The sequence below is a fragment of the Erpetoichthys calabaricus genome, chromosome 3 (genome assembly GCF_900747795.2).
Source record: "Erpetoichthys calabaricus chromosome 3, fErpCal1.3, whole genome shotgun sequence".
In the NCBI taxonomy this organism is placed as follows: Eukaryota; Metazoa; Chordata; class Cladistia; order Polypteriformes; family Polypteridae; genus Erpetoichthys; species Erpetoichthys calabaricus.
The window spans coordinates 253,121,296-253,141,221 of record NC_041396.2 but is presented as its reverse complement, the minus strand read 5'-3'; the positions used below and the strand labels follow the sequence as shown (position 1 = coordinate 253,141,221).

Genomic DNA, 19,926 nt, shown 5'->3' with positions numbered 1-19,926 from the left:
ATACAATATATGTATGCAAGGACAGATGAGGATTATGCAATGCAGATATGTTGCTTTGCCTTTAATTAGTGGTTATTGTAGTTGACAACTGACAAAGTACTAGTATTTCTGGGGCACAAGTTAAATAGGTGAAAGTGTGTTTTGCAATACATTTAGTCACATCAGCTGTCTCCTTTCCCCCTACTGCTTGTCATTTCATGTGGCATACAATGAAACAGTGACTGTTTTATGGAACTCTGCTTAGCAGAGGTGCATTTGGTTGGGGAGACAGGAGGTCACGTCACAGGCACCACACATGCCTGGATGGTATCCTTATATATGTAATATGTTTTATCTTCAGATGTTGCAATGTCATCCCAGGTAAAACCAAACCAATTCCAAGCAGCAGAACTAACACTACCTGTTTTAAACTCTTTTTCGTCTGATCCTTGCACCATTTTTTTTTCTCACAGTTCTCACCATCACTGTGCAACATGGGCATTGTCAATTAAGTCATGCTTAAAAACAGTGGTGGAGATTTTGTGGAGTTTATTTAATATTCAGAAGAAGTTACAGAAAACCAAACTAAAGGACAGAACATCACTGTACTGGCTTTTGCATATTGATTTTTCTTGACTATTAAATCAAATCAAAAATTCAATATATAGCCCAGCCATGCAGAAATATACCAAGAAGATATCAATTTTTAGAATGGAGACAAGCATATGGGTAGAGTGTTCATGGTAAAACAGCTTTGTGTGTTTTGAGCTGTGTGATTAATGAGCCCTATCTTGTTCCCAGGGATTTCTAAAGCCAGAACTCCTTGGAAATGAGTTTACACACATTGAGTTTCCCCGAAGAATCCAGCACAAGGAGGTCGGGAAGAAGATGCTTTATAGGGACCACACCATGACTGGCTGGTAAATGTAAACTTACTGGGTTGAGAATTAACACTGTTGGCTCACTCTGTGACCCTGCACAAGGTGCCTGTCTCTGTTTCAAAGTAAAAGATTCATTGTATGCAAATAATTGCACATGGGGAAGGTGCTGCCTTCGAGGTACTATATAAATTGGAGAGTTTTTGTTTTTGCTCTCTGTTGATTCCTATTAGAAAACAGAATAACTGTCTTGTTGTAGCTGTACATTTATCACATCCAAAATGAGCTATGATGTAGTCTCCCTACTGATTACCGTGCAGCGATTTTTTTAATGGGGAATTTTATAAAAAAAAGACATCTCAAAGCATTCATCCAACTGATAAATTATATGTCAAGTGTCACTGTTTGACCTACTTGTTGATGGATGGTTTGTGCTTTTTTTTGTTTTTCAGGGCATATAAGACGATCCAAGAAGATGATCTGAAATTTCCGTTAATATATGGAGAAGGCAAAAAAGTAATTTTAACTTTATAAAACTTGATGGGTTAGTAAGAATTGATTTACTGTCTATTTTCACTAATTCATATGCATGTGGTCTTAAAATCAAAAAACATAAAACTCATTATGTGACGACCACAATCTTCTGGAGTGGCATGTTCTAAGGCCTGCTTTCATGTTGATGTACTCCATTTCTTAATCTTGCTAGCTTCAGATGCCACAAGTGTTCCATCTTTTGGGGCTGCTATTATGGGTTACACTGAATGTTTGATATTCTCTCATTTCCTTTAGAAGGGTTTTGCGTGGCATGACATATGGTCATCTTTCACTCTCTTTAGCATGACATTAAATGATCTCTTTAGGCTTTTCATTGGTTTGGTTTTCATAATGGACTGGCAGCACTGGGGTACCAGAGGTGTAGCAGGTGAGAAAAAGACACATCTCTGAATTGTTCCTTTCTCTCTCTCTCTCTCTCTTTCCATATCTGTTCTTTTCAGGCTCGGGTGATGGCAACAATAGGGGTGACCCGTGGCTTAGGTGACCATGACCTAAAGGTGTACAGTTCCAACATTTATATCAAACCTTTCCTGTCTTGTTACCCAGAGGTAAGTTGCTTGAGAGTGGACAGCTAACTAGCCACTTAATCTTCTCTTTTCAGGACTGATCATTAAGACCCAGATTCTACAAGTACTAATCGTGGAGTCCCACAATCCCTACAAGTTTTTATTCAAACCATATTTAAAATTGGTCAGTGATTGGGGAATGTAGTTTGGTGTGGTGTTCCAACTGTCATTTCTGTTTGTTGTTAAGTGGCAATTGGGTAAACAACAATGAAGGAAATGGTCTCAAACAGCAAATTAAATTAAATAAAAAACACTGTTATGAATCTCACATACTAAAAGCTGTGACAACAATAAGCCTCTTTTGAATTTCATAAACAAGTAAAATCTGCACTATTAGCAAATCTGACTACAGACAGATCTGGGCCAGACTGGCTGGAATGAACATGTGCAGCCACCTGGATTAGTGCCGTAGTTATTAAAACTCCAAACATTGGTATTGTCTGTCTTTTAGAATAGTATCCCATACGTTTTTTTTTTGTTTTTGTTTTTTTTTCTACATTCATTTTGGCCCTTTTTCCATCTAATAGGAGGTGATTGATTACATTGACAAACGTTGTATCACATGTGTTATGAAAAGTGTGACTGATGAAAGGGTAAGTCACTACAGTGGTTCACATGAGACCTCATTCTGTAGAGTCCAGAAGTTTCACAAACATTAAAAATTTTATAAAAAGATGAATCTCATTATAGAACATGGGAAATGTGTAAATGAAGGTCTGTCCCTGTTCCAGTTATATCGCAAATTAAAATAGTAAAGAGATTTTCAGTCAAAGAACCACAGCTACATGATGCTAGTCACCAAGCAGTGTGGTAGACAGGAGAACATGTGGACCTTTGAAACTGAACCTGATGTTATTGGACAATCCAGTTAAATAGAACTGGCAAGTTTATTACTCTAAATGGTCTGTTCTTGTCAAAACTATTCTAAACAAAGAGCTCTCCTACCCACAATGTCTGTTTTTCCATGTGCATTCTAACAAGACTCAGAATCTTGTGAACACTCCTTCTGTCAACAACGACCAAAGCACTCTGGTATTACCTCAGCAGGCTGGTAATTCTAACCAGTAGTATAGAGTGGAAAGACATAAGTTTGCTTTGTGTTCGGAATTGAGAGGAATGAATTATGGTGATTTTTCCAAATAGAAAGCTTTTTACAATGGAAAGGAATTTCTTCTTCACTAGTGCAATGGTTACAGACCCCCGTGACCCTGTAGTTAGGATATAGCGGGTTGGATAGTGCAGTGGTTAGTGTTCCCAACCTCAGTATCCTAGATTTAAATTCTCTGGATAGACTTTGCCATTTCTGTCCACGTCATTGTGTTCTTTTCTCCATCATCCCAGAAATACACAGTTTAGGGTGGTTGGTGACTCTGATCTGGCCCAGTAGTAGTAAGTGCAGAAGGAACCAAGTGCCCCATCCAGGGTTGCTTTCTACTTTGCATGTGATGCTTTTCAAGTAAACTACTGCTTTCTTAATATAAAATGTTAGAATCAACCAACTAAGCTAAAAAGATTTTAATTCAGCAGGGTGGTCATTCATTTTTGCAGTCTGTATTGAGGTCCCCATGCACGTCCTTTCGATTGGTGACAACAGAAGTCTGTTAAAGCCTGGGTCTTTAGTTCAGTTGTCAGGGCAAAAAACATGAGAGGACATCAGAGTTATTTTCAGTTTGGTATGATTTAATCTACCTCTCATGTTAAGTAACCACTTTTCTGGTCATTATATATCAAACGATAGGAGTTTCATTCAGCCTGCAAGAAACACCTTTACAGGTGTAAATATCTCCTATATTAGTCTTTGATCTTCATTGCTTGTTTGTTGCTTACGGCAGTGGTGCAGTTTTTAGTGTCAAAGAAGGGTCCTTCTCAGAAAGATAAAAGTTTGGCAATGAAAATCAAGCACACCAATGAGTATTTGTCTGAAGCAGGTTTAATAACCAATTAAAGTGAATCTCAGCCATGCGAAAGGAATTGCATTCCCGGGAGAGATAAGAACATTTCATTGTGAACTTGAGGTGTCGCATGGTGTGGGTAACACTTCTGCTCTGTCAGTTTGATGTTCATCCACACTCCAGAATGTCAGATTACTGGGCAGTTTTCAATTAACAGCTAAACTCTTCACAACACAGACTTCAGACTAAACTTAAGCTGTGGCTGCTAGATGTTAAAAATACGATATAATCACCATGGGAGTGACTTGAGGACAGTCGTGCAACCAGGCTAAAGAAAAACTGCAGGAAATGGTGAAGTCTTATATGGAAGATGGAAAAAAAACAACACAGGAGACTGAAATCTCCTCAACTGGTATCATATGCCTAGACTCACCCAGAATTGTTATGTTCATCCCTGAGGCGCTGTGAGCTGGGAGCCACTAATCCGTTTTCTTTTCCCTTCTCGTCTGTTCTTCTCGTAGATGCACTACAGCAAGCAAAGCAAACACAACAAGGCCTGACTGAGTGAGTGGTCAACTCAAATTTTTTTTAGGCACACTCCCTTTGACATTCTAATGAAAACTGGAGAGCTTCTACATATGCCTGGTTATGCTGGGATCAGCCACCTGATCACATAACTGACACAGTTGATGTGCTGCTGTTCTGGGTAGCCTTTGAGAATCTTTTGGCAAAAGGGCCATTCAGTTCTGCACATCTTATGATTGATTCTCGCTTTCCATTTTCAGTTAGAACTGCTGTTCCACAGCTCAAGAGCCTTGGGTTTAAATCTCAGCACAGACACTGTCTGTGCAGAGTTGGCACAGTCTCCTGATGTCATTGTGGGTTCTTTTCTGAATGCTCCAGTTTCTCTGACATCTTAACATCATGCCCGTTAGTTTACTTGGCCATTCTAGAATGGCCTTGTTGTGACTGAGTGAGTTAGCCTAGTGATGGATTGGCGTGTCATCCTGGGCTAGGACCTGCCTTGTGCTCAAGTCTGTCAGGATGGCTTCTAGCACCTATGACTCTAAACTGGGTGAAGCTGATCAGATAACAGATTGCCGACTTTATTATTATTATTATTCTGTTTGTGTTTTTTTTTTTTTTTATTTGGCTATGTATGTTATTTATATAAGGCAACATATAAGATCAGGACATAGTACAGATGCTGAAGAGCTGGCAGATGACAAGTGGGATAGGGAAGGCAGGAACTACACCCAGGTGAATGCTGTATTGCCATCCACTCATGTTAGCAGATCCTGCCATTTTGAGTGATGTCAGCAAAAGACTTAAATGGACATAAAGTCAGTGCCATAGGATGGAATGTTTAGGAGAGTAACAGATATGTGAAACGTTGCTTCTGCTTTAACACACCCCATAAAGGTTTGATTCTACACCCCCATTCCTATCGGCAGCACCTAAAATACAATATAATGAAGAGCCACCATAATAGATTAGACTCCAATATCAGTGATGCAACCCACATTTTGAGTGTTTGTACATGTTACAGTGACACAATTCAAAGATGTCGACTCACTGCAGGGGATTATGGGGCTAGCAGGTGAGAGAAGTGCAGTTGTAAGCGTGAATTTTGAAATAAAGTTGTGTCCAGCCGGGAATAATTAGCTTCTCTAGTCCACTGTTAGGAAATTTACTCTGATAAGGTAGTTCCATCTGCAGTGCAATTTCAATGTCATAATGTTGACAAAATTGCAATGATAAAAACCAATCCCAACATGTAATAGTTTTCTGATTAGCTTATATTAAATAATTGTTCAGTGTACAGTTAATATCAAATTTAGCAGCTGCTACAGCGGTTAGTGCATTCGCGGTCATGAACTCTCTTTCTGTTAGATGAGGAGCTCTTGGTTCTCCAGCCATTATTTACTCAGGTGCTGTTGGAGTGTGGAGAAGTTTAGAGGATGAATGGTTACAGAGGCCTGCAATTCAAAAGTCTCAGGGCTGAGCAGGTCAGTATGTGTCAGGGTTCTAGCAGTTGTGAGGTTCTCAGTGATTTTTATAGGTTTAGGGTAATGTTGTTTAGGTTTAATAAACCAATCAGTGTTTTGCTAAAAGCTTTGCCCTTCTAGAAACCTCTGTAAACAAAAAACCTAGAGCCCAAGGAATAGTTTCTCACAGAAAAATATAAATGTGTAATAAAAAGGCATAGCAAGCTCAGTACATACTGTAATAATAATAATAATAAGCAGAAATAAAATATACCTTATAGAATGTGAAAGAATAATACTTCAATAAGCAGTTATGTACAGGGGGTCCTCGGGTTACAACGTCTCGACATACAACGTTATGAGTTTACAGCACTCTCTCCCATAAAAACGTAAAAAAATTGAGACGAGTGTTTCGGCTTTCGCCGTTAGCGTCGTGCTTACAGACTACATGGGTGAACTAGTTTGGTTGTACACAGCGGAAGAATACGCAGTAACGCGGCGTATGAGTGAGGGAGTTGGCAAACTAGTTTGGTTGCGCGTGGCACAAGTTGTTCCATTTGTGTTGCTTTGTTTGGCGACTTTTTGGCCCTTATCATGGCTCCTAAATGAAAGTCAGAGTCTTCAGATAGTAGTGCTTCGAAGAAGAGGAAAGCCATCACAATTAATGTGAAATTAGATATTGTAAAGAGATCAGAAGGAATAAAGGTAAAGAATTTTTTTTTACATTCATTTTTTTGGCATTTTTTCTGTTACTACAGTACAGTGTACAATACAGTATATTTATGTCCTTTTTCTGTGGCTTAGTTGTGTTTTTATGTTCTAGATTATGGTTTTGCAAATGTGTTAGGATAGGTAAGTGACTTAGGCTAGGGTGTGTTTCGACTTGCACCAAAATTCGGGTTACATCACTGTTGTAGGAACGGGACTGTGTCATAACCTGAGGACCCCCTGTATATGGGCCATGTGTGAAGCTGGCAAAGTAGAAGCAAATATTGGTCAAAAGAACACAGCCACTAGACAGATCAGACTAGAATACGGTATTACACTCCGCATCCTAGAGTTGTCTTTTCTCTGTTGCTGATGACACTGGCATGTGGTGCTTATTTAGTAAAGCCAACTGAGGACCAGCAAGGCATTTGTTTCTCAAACTTCACACTCTGATGTTCTTATACTCTTATGCAGTTGTCCATCTCAGCCTTCTCCTTCTTTTTATATTCCAGTGAGATCAAATTTGCTCGCTTCTCTTAAGACAACAATGGACACCTTTGTATGACATGTTCAATTTCTTGGCAATCTGTCACCTGGAATAACTGCATTCTGCAAAAAAAGAATAGACTGGCATGTTTTTTGAGAAAGCTGATTCGTTTTGGCCATTTTTGAACTCAGAACTGAACTTTGGGGATGGGCCTTGTTAACACAAGTGAACAAACTAACAGGTTTCAGAGGTGCTAATACAATTAGAAAGTTTTCTCTAATAACCAATCAGCATTAACACATGGCTAATTAACGATAAGCTAAGGGAGATGTCCTTTAGGACACAGAAGGAATGGCTCTGCAGAAAATGGAGCTTTGCAACCTTAAGTGAATAGCAAATTAAAAATCAGTCAACTCAAACAGTCATCTCCATTAACAACATTATTAATGCCTTGGCGATATTTGTAAATCACTTTAATGATATTTTGATAAAAAAAACATGAAAACTGACCAATAGTACAAGTCTGTGGACACTACAGCCAGGACAAAAACAAACATGACAGTATTATTAGCATTGTAAATGAATTTCAAAAGATTTATTGAAAACTGATTACAAATATGAATGATTTTACTGTAACTCCAACTGTAACACAACTGGGAAAATGCAATATACATTTTTTCATCATGATTTGATTGTTCTGTTTCATTCAAGTATTAAAATATTGGTAAAATTACATCCTTACAGAAAGAAACGATGTGCTGGAAACATTTGTTTTTTTATGCAATGGAGCAACTTCAGGAATTCTCCTGGTGTGTGACGACTTTCTTAAAATAAATGCTGAAAGAGTATACATAATCACTATTATTTTGAGGACTCAGTTTCAGCTGTTGCCAGTCCTGGGGGGTATTTTTCGTACGTGGATTACTCGCTTAGCCGGATGTAATTGTTGACGATTTGGCCTGATCCTGGATCTGTCGGTTTTTCGAAACTCTTGCTGGAAGTGTTGTCATAGTAACACATCCTAATCCGCAAACCTGCTCGGAGCAGGTTTGTTCTGCGTAAACAAGGATTAGTTTACACACGTGATCAGTGACGGTGCGTGGAAGTCATCCAGTCATGGCTTCGCCGTTCATGAATGAGCGACCAATTGATATTGGTGCGCAAATTATACGAAGAGAATTTCATATAGAGAGGGTTTTGCGCGATCGGCAAGATCCTTTATTGCTCCTGGAGGAAATTCTGTATGAAAGATACCGCTTTAGCCAAGAGGGAATATTGTACCTCAAAGATTTATTAGCTCCGTATATTCGAAGTCAAATTCGGCGAAGTCGGGCTCTCACAGCCACACAGACAGTATGCATTGCTTTGAGATTTTTTGCAAGCGGTACTTTTTTATATACTGTAGGCGATGCGGAACATCTATCGAAAAGTGCAGTTTGCCAGGCAATTCGTAAAGTCTGTTTGGCTCTGAAACATTTCCTTCAGGTTTTCATTGTGTTTCCTGGACACCTGCATGTGCAGACAATAAAAGAGGCGTATTATGCCATTGCAGGTAGGTAATACACAGGCTAAAACACCCATAGTTTCATAAAGAATCTCACAATCAGCCTAACATTCTCATTACCAGGATTTCCAAATGTGATTGGGGCACATGGGACTGATCAGAGTGGAGTTTGATCAAACATTATTTGGAAAATGTACCTCTCCTTCTGATGAATAATCAGACACAGTGTCTTCATCAAATATTTGACCTTCGTCAATATCTCATTGGTCAGACACAGGTTCAAGGGATATGACATTCCCTGCAACTGACCCAACAAAAAAGAGGGCTATATGGAACATACCTATGGCACACATGGAGGACAAATATATACAATGACCATCCTTTACCTGAAATGAAGTGACCACTGCATCCTGCCACTGGTTCTGAGGAGGAGCTTCCCCCTGGAATGCCATCAGAAACAGGGCGATGGGCATTTTGCAGGAGAGCCAACTCTTCTGCAGGGGTTAGGTCTGGACCGCATGGACCTCCACCTGTTTTTTGCTTGTCTGCCTCCTTATTAGCTTTCAAATTAATGTTTTTTTATATAATATATGATTCTTTATGTCAACAATTCTTTAAATACCAATATTTACCAGTTTGAAGTATATTCTTGTACTTCACTTTAACCTGTTCCCATGTTCTCCTTGTGGTCACGTTTGATCTGGAATTATGACATATTAAATAATAATTAATCTGACACATAGGAAATGAAACGCTGCATTCAGTAAGTACAATGCACACTACTTAGCGTTTAATTCGACGGCCACTTTTTGCCAGCCGTCTTTTCTGGTTTGGGCTGCTTTTGCAGTGTTACCCCTTGTGTATATTAAATCTTAAAATTCTTCATGTCCTTCGAATAAAAGGTCTTGCGCCGCGTGTGTGAAAAAAAAATGCGCCCGTTCTTTCGTCATTTTGTTACAGCCTATCAAAGACTTGCTGATCATGTTTTCTAGACTCAATATATATGGGCTTTTCACTCAGCGCGGGCGCACGCATTCATCTCAGATGATTAGATCCAGCTACACTAATCTACTACACGACTGCGTTTGAAAAACCGACCTATCCCAGATGAGTGTCACTGGCATTAACTTATCCAAGATGAGGCACCTGATCTCGGATGATTTAAGCGATGTACGGAAAATACCCCCCTGGTGATGTATTTTTTAGTTGTTTGAACACTTTAAACAAACTTAGTCCTCTTGAAAGTTCATTTAAGACCTTCTTGGAGGTGGCTTTAGTTTGTTTGATATGTTGGCTGGGTTTTGGCTGTTAAATTACATAATGTATAGCAAAACGAACAGACTTAAAAATAAAGATGAAGCTGATTTGGACGAGCAAGTTAATTGCATGGATGAAAGAAAACCATGGTTGAAACTCCTTCCTCTAAATTCCCCTCTTTTTTGTGTCTAAAATGAGATTTTCATATTGGTATACCTAACTCTAGAGCTTTTCTTTCTTCTTAAGGTTAAAGTGTATGACCTCTCCCAGTATGAACATGGGCCAGATGATGTCCTTATAATTGGCACAGACGGCCTGTGGGACGTCACGACAAATAGAGAGGTGGCAGACACCATTACTGCCTTTTTGTCACAGCAGGAGTACAACAACTCTTACAGGTTAGTAGGTTAATTTAAGCCAATATGGGACAAACTGATAGATATGAGTAAACGTGGCTGGCTAGACCTCATTCTGGAGAGGTGGATCCAATTTATTTTGGTACTTGTTGTGTAAAGACACACATTTTCCTTTGGTATCTTTGTTTTCCTCTCATTTAGGTACACACTAGCAGCACAGGAGCTGGTGATGAAATCTCGAGGTGTATTAAAAGAACGTGGCTGGAGGCTAGCCAATGACAAACTGGCATCTGGAGATGACATCACGGCATTCGTTATTCCGCTGGACTGGCAGAACCAAAAGACTTGAATTGGGAGGGAAGGAAGGGTGAAACAAAATGGTTTGTAATGGGATGGCCCCTTTTGTCTTGACCCAGCCATTGGTGATGCAGGTTTCTTATTCTAAATGTCAAGGTGCTCCTGCTCAAGCTTGTAATATCTTTGAGTGTTTCCCACTAAACTTTAATACCATTTCCTTCCTTCAGGGTAACGTTTCCACTTAGGAGACTGTGATGATAGATAAGAATGGATTTGAAGGTGGAAGGTTAAGCTGGTGAGTGGCACAGACTCTTGGAATATCAGGATTTCTTAATTTACTACTTAGTCCACATACTGTCTCAATGTGGGCATCATCTTTGCCTGGCTTAATGATTCCTCCAATCCATCAGTCCCTACCTACCCATTCCAGGTGGCCATAAGTGCCCTTTGTCTGAAACAAAATGTGAAATATGCAGTCAGAGGTTAAAGTGACCGTCTCCAGTAGTGGATCACAGAGACTGACACCTCTCCTAGTTTGTTTTTGCAGTTGAATGTATTTTATTTATTTGCAGTGAGTGCACAGTGTTACCTACCAGACTCGAGGAAAATGGGGGGATATCGTCTCAGTTTTTCTAATAAAATTTACACTGCAAGATCCAACAACTTAAAACAATGTAAACTCTGAACATTCTTATTTTTGTGTATTTACACTAGTTTTTTTTTTTTTTTTTTTAACAAATAAGAGAAGTACGAAGTTCAGTAACAAAAATAAGGAACTGAAAAAAGTGACTTGCTGGATACAGACTTCAGCGGGAAGGTATCATGTAAGCCATGCCAAGGAAAAAAAATATGAAACTGGGAGGGCAGTCTAGAAAGACTTTTTTGTTTTATATCTTTATATGACTCGACTTGTGTAACACTTTGTGGTGCATCTCAAGCAGCTCTAACAAGCTTAGAGTTTTGTGAGTTGTTGAACATTTTAAATACTCTGGGCGTCAGACTGCAGCATCTTCAGCACCTAAATATGTGATGGTGGTCTCTAAGAAGATGATACGTTATGTACTGAACACATGTATCCCTTGATGATCTTTCTAATTCTGCCACACAATTCACTTTCTCTGTGAGCAGGAGGTTGGCTCAGTGATATAAATGTGTAGGTGAAAGCAAAAGTAAAGAAAAGAAGATCCAGGCCATAGTCGCAACCCACGAATCAGGAAGTGCAAGTAAATAAGAATGAAAAATTTAAGACACACTTCCAGTTACACACTTTACAGGCTGCAGCTTTGAGGATTTAATTAAAACTTCTTGGTTAACATTTGAATCTTTTTGCTTGTCAGTAGACACAAAAATAGTCATCAGCTGTAGCAATGGGCAGCTTCCTTTTTTTTTAATAAGTTACTAATATGTTTTCAGTATTGCTTTGTGGTAGATTTGATTCAGTCTCTGCAGTTAAAAGGTGTGTGACATACTATAGCTGTAAAGTCAAATGTTGCATCATAACTTGTTTGAAATCTATCATTATTAATGTTGTTCGGGTCATAACAGTCAGCATGTCCATAAATAACACCGTTTGTAATTGTTTCCACTTTAATAAATTAAAATTAATGAACATATTTCAAACAGAGCTTTCACTGTTTTGGATTGCTACATACACATTAGTTTTAAATCTTGCATTGCTAGATGTAGGACTTGATTTTGCTTTGCTGTTTCCCATTCAGTCTTGATTTACACCCTGTCACATTAAAGGGGTTTCCTAAATGGGCAGATTGAATTTGTTTATTTTTACTTATACAGACTCTCCTTACTTTGTTTCCTTGTAATTTATCAAATTCTAAGTGATCTTATATTTTATTTTTACTTTAATGGAATATTCCACCTAAAAATGATTTTTGTATATTTTACTTACACTGTTTGGTTTGAAGTGATGACTGAGAAAAAATTTTTAATCTCCCATTTTCATACAGAACAAATATAAAAAGTATATGATATTATGCAATCCAATGGTAACCTGTGCAGTACAGTGACAAATGATATCAAAAATGCCCATGGAAAAAGAAATTTCACGTTACTCCTGTTATATAATCCATGTGTCAGTTATCCAGTCACATGCATCTTTTGCTAAAATACTGTTAAAGAAATTATTTTGGAAAAATCAGTACACATCATAAATGGGAAATGTAAGTTACATGGGACTGACTCTGTGAATTGAAGACAGGACTTTTGACCAATGAATGAGGGCGAGAGGCGAATCTTTAATTGAAAAACTCTGTCCCATGTGACATGCGTTTCCTGTTCATGATGTGCGCTGCTTTTTTTCTGGATGCAAATGACTGAATAACTAACAACTTGCAACACAAGTAACATTTTATTTTCCATGGAAATTTTTCAGATTGTTTGCCATTGTACAGCTTTGGCCACCAGTGGCTTGTATTGTATCATAAACCTTTTTTTTTTATCTTTGTTCTCTCATGAAATTCAATTTTGTTTTTCCATCGTCACTACTAAACACATGGGGTAAGTAACATATAAAAATGTATCATTTTTGTGTGGAGTATTCCCTTAAATTGTTCTCTGGTCTACTCGGTAGAAGACTCTAGTGATGTGAAGAGTTAAATAAAATAATGATTGACCAAATAAGAAGTGTTGCTGTGATGCAGCAGGTAGGACTGCAAACTCACCTCACTTCACTTCTGGCTGCAGTGCCTTTTGGGTGGAGTTTGTATGTTCTCCCCATGTTCAATTAGTTTTCCTTTCATTTAGCCCAGTTTCTACCCAGTCGCCATTAGGCTGATTTAAAAACTGACAAATATGATCAGTAATCATGAGTATGTCCTGTGATGGGCTGGCATCCCATCTATTGTACAGTACTTTATCCTTGTGCTTTCCAGTGTCAGTTTAGGCCCCAGCATCCCCTAACACTCAAATTCAGGAAATGTCAGGTCAGCAGTAATCATTTGATATGATCTGAACAGTCTGAGAATCTGCTTAGTTGGAGAAGATTCAAAAAGACAGGATTTAGTTGAAACATAAGATAAAGTAGGTTATTCATCATCGAGCAAATAAAGCCAAGTAGGCCAAATTACATGAAATTCAGTTTTTAATTTTGCTTATTTTTGCATAGGACTCTTCACTAAGTGTAGGCTCAGAGTGTTGTAACAAATTCACAGGTAAAATGCAATTACAACTTTACAAATGACTGATTACATAATGCGTGCGCATACAGATGCAGATTTGTTTAAACACACAGTGAAACAAAGCAGTTCCCAATCAATTAACATAAACAGAAGTTAGCGATATCTGTCCGTTAACATTACTGTTCAAACAGATTTATTATAAAAACAATAACAAATGACAGTAGAATTTTAATAAAGTAGATTAATAAAGTATCTATCTAGAAAATAATAAACTCACCGGCCTCTCTAGGTCTAACTAAACCGTCTCCCCCGTTGGGTAACTACCTCGGCTCTTCTTCCTGCTAGCTCAATCTGCGCTTTTTCTGAATTTTCATCCTCCCACCTGACTGTTGACCAGAAGAGCCTCTTGAACCCCAACTGGTAAAACACCTCCTGGGTCACAACAGCAACATAAAGGGTCACTCGAGCCCAGCTTACTTGTTAATCATATGAGGTGACAGGTTGAGGCAGAAGGCTCCGTTATTTTATCCACAGCCTCCTGTCTATCTGGGGGATTTTTGAACTTTTACCCTTAAACCGTAACTACTAAACTACTCCATTGTGATGTCTGTCAGGGTCACCGCAAAGATCCCACCGACTCCTTCCTGGCATCTCTTTACTTTGGCCTCATTTGCGTTTCCTGCTTTAAAGCATTGAGTGTTGTCTTTTTAGCTGCTGTGCCCTTTAAACTGGCAAGTGAGAAGAGGTGGAAGCCAGCAGTTCAAAATGATTTGTTAGCAGTAAAGATATCAAGCTTGGTTTAGTGTTAACGAGACGAAAAGTTGAACTACTCTTGTGTTCAATTTTATTGTTACGATGTGCCTAGTAGCATATTTTACAGTAATTGGTTTTAATGGCAGAGGCTGAATGTTACAAGAGGCTGTTTCTAAACTTTCATTTTGCACCACTGAGTTTGGTGTCAAAGGGAATGGGTTTATCTGTCATCTGCTTTTGTGAGTGGTACCTCACAGCTGTGATCCGCACCCAGACAGGCTGTACATCCTTAAGTCCGTCTATTCAGTCATCACATGTGGTCCACACTGTGACCCTACGCAGGTCATTTAAGCCATATTTGCTCCAATTGTAAAAATCTGTTAAGTAAGCAGATGTATCGCGTCCTGATCCACTTGTGTAAAGGCATTGGCCGGCCACACCATACTTATAATCTTGTGCCTGCCATAATGTCACTAGAATGGACTTAGAAGTAAGGGCAAAGGGTTCAGAGAAAAAAATATGTACTAAAATGAAACATTTCTTATTTAACCAATTTCTTACGTATATATAGAGTACATATAGATATATATAGATGTATGAGTACATGTATACATGTATGTACTCATTTTAGCAATGAGGAACAAGATGTCAGGTTTAATAAGAGTAATCCAATACAGTACATCAGAGTAGGGACAGAAAACCAACAGCCACTGTGGCCCTCCAGGATACAGGCTTGACCTCCCTTCTGTGATACAGTAAAACAAATTCATCTGCCTGTGCCTTTGCTTGAGCCATAATAATAATAATAAGTCAGGCTTTGATCGTTTGTACACCATGCAGATCGTTTATTCATCCAAAAATATCAGCTTTGGTTGTTTTTGAGTGAAGAGGCTCACCAGCCTACTCTGTTGTTCTGCCAGTCCTCAGTTGGGGTGTCATTTTTCCTGTGGCCTGCCCCCTGCCCTCCCCCTCTCTGCCCATGAAGCTTATCCAGTGGCTCTGACTGTGGACTGCTGGGTAGAATTTCCCATCCTGCTCTTGCAATTAGCTGTGCTGCTCAAACTGTTAGCACTTTGTACATTTCTGCCTACTCGAAGATGCAATCTCCTACTCAAACTCATGACCATGGAGAGACTGGAGAGAGAAGATGGAAGCCTTAAACTTGAAACTCTCAGCAAAGCGGGTACACTTTATATTAAGGTGTTGTTTGTAAATAGATTATTAAAAGCTTAAAATTGTGTGCTAGACTGTTCTAGAGCTTTTTAGATGCACAAAATGCAGTGTTTGTCCAGCTACTGTAACTCTTCTCTTGCACAGCCATAAAGTTCTGCTTTGAATAATTACGTACTGTATTTAAAAAAATAAAATACTTGTGTTTCAATACATATCCAAGAGTCATGATCGTCTTTGTGCTTACATTTATGTTTTCTTTGGGCTGTTTTCAGATAATGTTGGAAAAATGCTTTTACGCCATAAATCTCATTTACATTTTAGCTTTATAGTTTGGTTTAGCACAGTGTCTCTCAACCCATGGGGCACTGGATGCCCTAGATGGGTCATTGGTTTAAGGTTTGAAAACAAAATTTAAATCGGCCGTCTCCCTAATGTTTCAGGGGGCTGCTGATTACAGACTTCAGTTCTGTAACAATTGACAAGAGCCCAGTTATGAGCAAATGATAACCTGTTATACACCATGTGCTTCATTAAGAAAGCCAACAAACATGGACAAGCTTCTCAAATGCCCCCTAGCATCATCTACTCCAATCTCTCTTCCAGTTCTTTATCAGCCTCACAAGATTCATCCCAAAAACTTAAAACAGAAAGAACAGAAATTCCAAAATTTCTGAGGTATACCGTATATACTGGCGGATAAGTTCTCGCGCGTATAAGTCGGGACTTGATTTTACTGTATAATTTCTGGTATTTTATAATGTCGGTCGTATAAGTTGAATGTGGAAATCTCACGTTGTTGGTCCAAGAGATTATGAAATGCTAACACCCACCTGAGAGAATAACCACGGAGCACATGGCCATTTTTCTTCTATGTATTGTGCCTACGTGACCACACGGTAACACCCAAACTATTCCAAAGCGATCTTTGCACTGTTTTGTGTCTTTTCTATTTCACACACTCATACACCTTTATCGTAAGAGCATCCCTTCTCTATGATGGAGTGTTCGATTAGAAGAAGATATGAAGCTGGTTTTAAATTAAAAGTCATTGAAGTGGTGAAAGAAATTGGTAACTGTGCTGCTGCAACAAAATTTGATGTGTCTGAGAAACTGGTGGGAGACTGGAGGGAGCAAGAAAATGAAGTGTCGCATTCTTGAATAGGCGTGTAAGTCTGGGTCGGATTTTATGATTGGCTTCACAACCCGACTTATACGTGAGTATATACGGTAGATTAACTTTTACCACAAAGCATGGAGAGAACAACATCAGTTGTGCTTTACCTGCGGTGTGTAGCTACCAAATTAAATCATGGAGCCTTCAGCTATGAAGACATTTGGAAACAAAACTTGTGACTTACGGAAGTAGTGAGAATTCAAGCAAAATGACGCCTTTTATTGGCTAACTAAAAAGATTACAATATGCTAGCTTTCAAGGCAACTCAGGCCCTCTTATTGTTCAACATTTTTAATTAAAATATTGGGTCTTCATGTAACTATTGTAGTGTATTTGTATAAGAAGCCAGCAGGCACTCGGGATGTTGTCTCGTTGCCCATCAAATTGCCAAATATAAGAAAGCACACACAGTTGCAGAAGAGCTCGTCTTGCCTTGTGTAACAGATGTGCTCACCGAACTTCTAGACAAGTCATCCGCCTGCAATCTTAAATATATCCCCATAGGCACTCTCCTCACTTACCACTGATTTCGACAAACTTATGAAAATCAGATAAGCTCAGGTTACCCGATAAATAGACAAATGGAAACTAAATTTGATTTGGTGTGAAACACCTATTTATCATGTTATTTTTGAATGAGTGTCCTGCGTATTTCTTCTGTTGTGTACACTGTATTTAAATGTTATTTGTGTGCCATTCAGGGGAACATGTTGGCTAGTTTACATTAAAATGACTGTTCATGAAAGGTCTTCACCTAACAAAAATAGATCAAATTGGCCAGAAATGTCAAGTGGTGTATTGACTTTTGTCCAGTGTGAGTGAGAACTCTCTGCATTAGATGGGTTCTGGCCTTTAGCCCTGTGGTGTGGTGATATGTTGCATATAAATTGATATATATTTTGTTATGTCTTTATTTATGGAATTACATTTTGACTTGTTATAACGTTAAGAGGGCAAGGAAAATGGACAAATAATTTTTTTCTGTACCCCCAAAACTTTATGAATGCTGCTTTCAATGACTGAATTGCTGGCTGCCTGTCTCAGAGTGGGCTAGTTGTATTGCTTAATGACTTGCATTTCTTTCTTGGTTGGTTGTTAGAAGAAAGATGATAAGTAACAAATTTATTTGAGGTGGGCAGCTGTGCCAGAGCTGTTCCATTGGTGAATGACCCAGGAAGGTGTGTGTGTGTGTGTGTGTGTGTGTGTGTCTGGAGCTGCACAGGGACAAGAAAGAGAGAGGCTTCCAACAGTATGCTCACTCTCTGACTGAAGCAGACCAGATGAAGGAAGCAGACCTGAAGGAGGATGAGCTGACCAGGAAGAAACAAATGCAACTATAAATTATTGCACCATCTGAAGCTGCACATCTAACATTACCAGGTTGTATGGTCTTGGTTTACAAAGCCACATTCTATTTGCTTGTATGGTACTAGATATAATTTCAATGTATTTCATGTAATACATACTGTAGTTAAAAGAGTATCTCTTTCTCCTGCCTGTGTTTTCACATTGTTTGTCTGAGGTTGCAGATAAAGAAGGGAAGAGTAGAGGAAGTGCTGAACTGAAGTAGTGTATCTGACCCCAGCGTGGTCAGTGTATGGGGGTTTGAGTCCACACAATAAAGAATATAAAGGGGAAAATAGAGTCACCATAGGACCATACAAGCCAAAGGCATCATCTCTATAATTGGATTAAGTGGGTCAGAAAATAGGTGGAAGGAATTATTTGTTAAATCAGGGGTGTCCAACTCCGGCTGCCTTACCTTCTTGCCACTTTCTTAATCAGTGACCAATTTCTGTTATTAGTACACTTCTTTTCCATTCGTTTTCATTGTTGTTTTTATGTCTTGGTTCTCTGAATTGCTTCTTTTTTCCATAAATAATCACCAAATAAAAATGAGATGTGACTTGAGCCAACAGATGACCAGCTAAGTCGGGATCTCAGACTCCTGTCTCTTGAAATAATCATAAAGTGATCTGTGTTAAAAAAATGCTTTAGTTGCCTCACATTTTTATGCAATCGTTTTGTTCACCCCACTGAATTAAAGCTGAAAGTCTGCACTTCAACTGCATCTGAGTTGTTTCATTTAAAATTCATTGTGGTGATGTACAGAACCAAAATGAGAAAAACGTTGTCTCTGTCCAAATATTTATGGACCTAACTGTATAAAACACTATGGTCTGTCCATCTATTACGCAAAAACTCACAAACTGCTGGGGCTAGAATCTCGATCTTGGTCTTAAAATTGAAAACTTATGGCCTAATACATTCTGTAAATGTAAAAAATTGGAGGTAGCTGCAACCTCTTCAATGTGATCTTTGATTGTGGGATTATTAGAGTCAAGTGACATGGTGGAAAGAAAAAGAAGAGCAGCAACATCTCCTGAGTGTAAGGCAAATTACTGAGGCTGATTACATGATGAAGAGCACCATATTAGGAAGAAAAAGAAGAATAAGAGCAGCACCATCTGCAGAGCTTCCAATCCCAGATACAGAATGCAAGCATGGCAAAGATGAAGAAATGCAAGCTGATAATTGGGATGATTGTTAGATACGTTTTGAGAATTCATAATCAAGTGTAAGTTCTTATGTGTGTAAACAATTGATGGAGAGTTTACTGTTCTTTATATCCAAACGTTTGTTGTGTCACACAGCCCTCTCCCTACCTTGAAAGACTCATCTGTTTCCTTTCCAAAAACAACATCCTAGTTTAGATTTCATTGTATTTATTGATCATTGAACATAATTAAATGTGCATAAAAGACGGCAAAGTGATCGCAAAAGCACTGCTAACTGCCAAAGTGGAAGGAACATAATAATAATAATAGCTTTATTTGTATAACACTTTTCAAGCCAGGAGGCACAAAGTTCTTCACATGGAACTAGGGAATCCATTCCCGGGAATCCTGGGCTCCCAGGGATGACACAGTGCACGGGCATCTCACATGTGAATGTTTTTTTTAACAAGCAACACTTATTTTTAATAAATTTACTGCAATATGTTGACACCAATAAAAGACTAACTATCTACAAGCAGTTCATGCTGTCATATAAGTGCATGTATCTAGTTAGTTGCGGTAATAAGAGCGTAGAAAGCACAATGTGTTGAGCGTGCGGTCGTCCAGGTGAGAGCGCACCTTCGTGCAGAGTACGCCAGCCGCTGAGAAAGCACGCTCTGTCTCCACTGAAGTAGGTGGCACAGTCGTGCAAAAAATGCTGCCAAAC

The 19,926-nt window shown here is 38.8% G+C and overlaps 1 protein-coding gene across 2 annotated transcripts in view; it reads left to right on the top strand.

Annotated features, from left to right (window-relative positions):
• Positions 1–15,739, top strand: part of ppm1j (protein phosphatase, Mg2+/Mn2+ dependent, 1J) — a 118,725-nt gene extending 102,986 nt beyond the window's left edge. For both annotated transcript variants that reach the window (XM_051925647.1, XM_028798087.2), the window contains exons 6-10: positions 781–899; positions 1,310–1,373; positions 1,853–1,960; positions 10,061–10,212; positions 10,372–15,739. In XM_051925647.1, coding sequence (XP_051781607.1) covers positions 781–899; positions 1,310–1,373; positions 1,853–1,960; positions 10,061–10,212; positions 10,372–10,519 — 591 coding nt within the window. In that variant the 3' untranslated portion in view covers positions 10,520–15,739. The remainder of the gene's footprint in view (positions 1–780; positions 900–1,309; positions 1,374–1,852; positions 1,961–10,060; positions 10,213–10,371) is intronic.
• The last annotated feature ends 4,187 nt before the right edge of the window (positions 15,740–19,926 follow it).